Source organism: Gossypium hirsutum, chromosome D11 (genome assembly GCF_007990345.1).
Source record: "Gossypium hirsutum isolate 1008001.06 chromosome D11, Gossypium_hirsutum_v2.1, whole genome shotgun sequence".
Classification (NCBI taxonomy): Eukaryota; Viridiplantae; Streptophyta; class Magnoliopsida; order Malvales; family Malvaceae; genus Gossypium; species Gossypium hirsutum.
In genome coordinates, this window is record NC_053447.1 from 8717835 (window position 1) to 8721258 (window position 3424).

At 36.4% G+C, this 3424-nt stretch overlaps 1 protein-coding gene across 1 annotated transcript; it reads right to left on the bottom strand.

Moving 5' to 3' along the window:
• Nucleotides 1–319: 319 nt before the first annotated feature.
• Nucleotides 320–2428, bottom strand: LOC107923128 (GDSL esterase/lipase At4g01130). Its single transcript, XM_016853341.2, has 5 exons — nt 1904–2428; nt 1510–1728; nt 1257–1414; nt 903–1173; nt 320–787 (listed from the first exon to the last, which is right to left on the bottom strand). The coding sequence occupies exons 1-5, from the start codon at nt 2163–2165 to the stop codon at nt 519–521; spliced, it is 1179 nt and encodes a 392-aa protein (XP_016708830.1). The 5' UTR covers nt 2166–2428; the 3' UTR covers nt 320–518.
• Nucleotides 2429–3424: the final 996 nt, after the last annotated feature.

A 3424-nucleotide genomic window follows, 5' to 3' on the forward strand; every position in this document is an offset into this window, starting at 1 on the left:
TTGCAATTTGATTAATATTGGACCATAGCTTAGATTTTTTTTATTTAGTACCACGTTAAAAAGACTTGTCTTAGTATCAGGATTTAGCTAAGCATTTTTTTGATAATCCAACTAAACACTAATTGGTGAAAAGTCTGTTTTATTTAATGAACTGCATTCATTTGATTCCTCTGCTTCTATACATCTAATTGGTACGACCTTTTTGACTAACACATTTCTTTTACAAAGAATCTCTCTTAATGAAGATTGAAAGAGCAACTCCTCTTGCTTATACTATCAATAGATAAGTCATCATCAACTTAGGCTAATGCTGCAATACTCATTAATCATCATTATGTTCAATGAAGAAAAAGGCTTCAAACAAGCATGAAAGCTGCTATATTTTTACATTCACGAGTTATGCTCTCAACAGGAATGAGAATCCGAAACTGGTCGTTGAAGTTCATTGGTTTTTTGATAATCCAAGTAAGCAATTGAAGTTGATCATGATGATTATTCATGAACAGAGAGGACTACTGTCAACCTACAGGGTGTAGATAACAGAGCTTGTGAAGTGGAAATGGAGGATCAAAGTAAGAGCCATTAAGAATGGCCAATGTAGTAAGTTTGTTGGCTGCTTCAGTAGCATGTATCCCGTCCCAGCTAACATAGTTGTTGGGGTCTTTACATGCCGATGCTGTCACCTTGGTTCCATTCATCACCTTCGTATTCCCACAATAAACCTCTGGGTGAAAATTATAGTTGCCACCACCATATCCACAACAAGCTTTAGTACCATATCTAAGACCTGTTTCAGGAAAAAAAGACAAAAGGGGTTCATCCAATGTATATATTGAACTAAAATACTATAAAACCCAACTTTGCAATGTGGAAATTCACTTTATTCGAAGAATGTAAATTACCATGGGATGTGGGATCCTGGAAAAGCTGCAAAAGTACAGCATGAGTGTCCACATATATTAAAGAAGCATTGGGAAGTTCTCGTCTGGTTTGGCTTAGTGCCTCCTTTAACATGTTATTATAATCGACCACAGCCTTGTTGTAAGAGATAAGGCAACCAAATTTGTCTAAGTCCGAGGTTTCGTGAGGCAGCTGCACTAATAACGCTGGATAACAACCAACTGGTGCAAGATTTAGAACAAAAAATGTACGTCCCCCTAGACCAAATAGCTCCTGGAAAATCCAGCCACGAAATTCAATCCCAAATTAAAAAATTTGAGTTTGTAAAACTATCACTATCATTCTCAGTTCCCTACCTTGACAGTGGCAGCAATTTGGGAAACCACCTGAAGAAGATATTGCTTCACTCCCTCGATACCAATGGCTTTCAAATTTGAAGTAAAATCATTCTGACCAATATAAAAGGTGTAGATTGATTTCCCAAAGATATCCGGTGAAGGCAGCTGCGTTGATCCTAACAGTGTTTAACACTTAACGATCTTTAGTAAAAGGAAATGTTGTCAACATTTTATTATCATTTGAGTAACGAGAAATGTGGTGGTGTGGTACCTTTTGTATTCCCAGAATGATATTCAACTACTTTGGCCTTGAATTCCTTCATCTGATTAAGCTGAATGGCCAAAGAAAAAGGACTGATCCCAGTAACAAATAATGAAGTGTTAGGCAAAAGCACTGTGGAAGCCAGCGTTGCAAAGTTAACTCCATGCCTATAATCAGATCCTATTGATTGCAAGTATGGGCTGATAAATGGCATTCCCAGTGCTTGTGCTGCAAATATTAGAAACAATCATTAAAAGAACTAGTTTTGTTAAAAGGAGCTAACATATCTGATTTCCCAGATCTTCACTCTCTCAGGGCAGAGGTTGAAATTTAGTAATGATGGTAAAATCAGAATCTAAAAGAATAAGATGATAAATAAATAGAAGCTTATCAGAGTTTTTACCCAAGAAATCAAGTATAAGTCTGCCATCAGTAGCACGACCAGAGGGTTTGTGGAAGAAGGTCATGCCAAAAGGTCCCGACTGAGCCGGGAAAGCAGCCCAAAAGCCGCCCGTATCAGAATTTGAGTCGCCAAAGTTGAAGATTGCTTTGAATTCACATTTGGAATCTTGGGTTAAACAAGTTGACAACATTGCCATCCCTACCGACAGTACCACCAATACATGCCTGAAATGAACAATGATTTTGGGTAAAGACAGTGGCATCTTTGATTGAAAGTGGAATTGGATTTGCTGTTTGGATAGTCGAGGTGTGCAGACAAGAGAGCTCACTGTCTGACTGAGCCTGACATTATATAGATGAAAATATATAAAAAAGTGATGGTGAAAATTGAAATCCAAAAGTGGAAGTGAACCTCTCTGATTGACACGCACGCCCAACACAAAAATAAAAGATAGCAATGCATCATTGAAAAAAGGCTCAATTTTGGGCGGTTCATCAGTGTGGGCGTAGCGGTTGCATAGCCGAAAGGCTTTTCCTTTTAGTTACAGGCGTGCTCCCCTTGTATGTTATGGTGGTCCACTGAGCCATGGACCATAACCCTGACCTGTTGCGAACCGTAGAACTCCAGTCGGCAGTACATCACCAAAAGCATGTTTTAGACCATGTTTTTGTTTAGAGTCGGCTCATATGTAAAATAAAACGTTTTATTCTTGTTACACAGAATAAACACCTCATGCTTCATATTCCATGCTACGAAGAGCATCACTATAACACTATCAAAGACAATCTTTACATGAGATTCAATTTTCAAAGTACATAAATATTGTATTAAGATACATGCAAATCATGCTTTAATTTAGGCCTAAATGTGAATTTTTATAAGGATATTCTAAACCTTCCTTTTTTTTTAATAAATATCTTTCTTTCAAAAATAAAAGAATATAAAGAGAGACAATGAGAGATCAACCATAAACTGTCACTTGCTAAAACATTATTTGAAACATTTACCTTCAATGACTTTTTGTACTACACGATGTGAACTATTATCATAGTCTATTCAAATATCTTATATAACTTAATTGTTATAACAATTGACATCGTATAAGAGAACTTGAATGAAAAATTATGACTTAACCAACTTAAAATATCTTAGAAATACAACAAAGTGAAACCAACTATAAGTTGATGATCTACAATATCAAAATCAATATATTATAATCAATATGGATAGGAAGATAATCGGTATGTGCAGGGAAGTATTAGTACTATTATGATCTACGACAACTTTGTTGCTGCTTTGAAAGCTTCTTGATGCACCGTTTGCCTTCGATTAGTTTTTGCCTTGTCGATGTCGTTTCAATTTTTTACTGTTAGGTTGTCTCCTTCCTTGATTATTGCCTTGGTAAAATGGAGTATCAAACTTAGGGAATTTGGATTGGAATTACCGCTTGATGTTATAGCTGAATGCTTGAAGAACCAATCATAATAAGTAGGAATTGCAATGGAACGAAGCGAGGACATA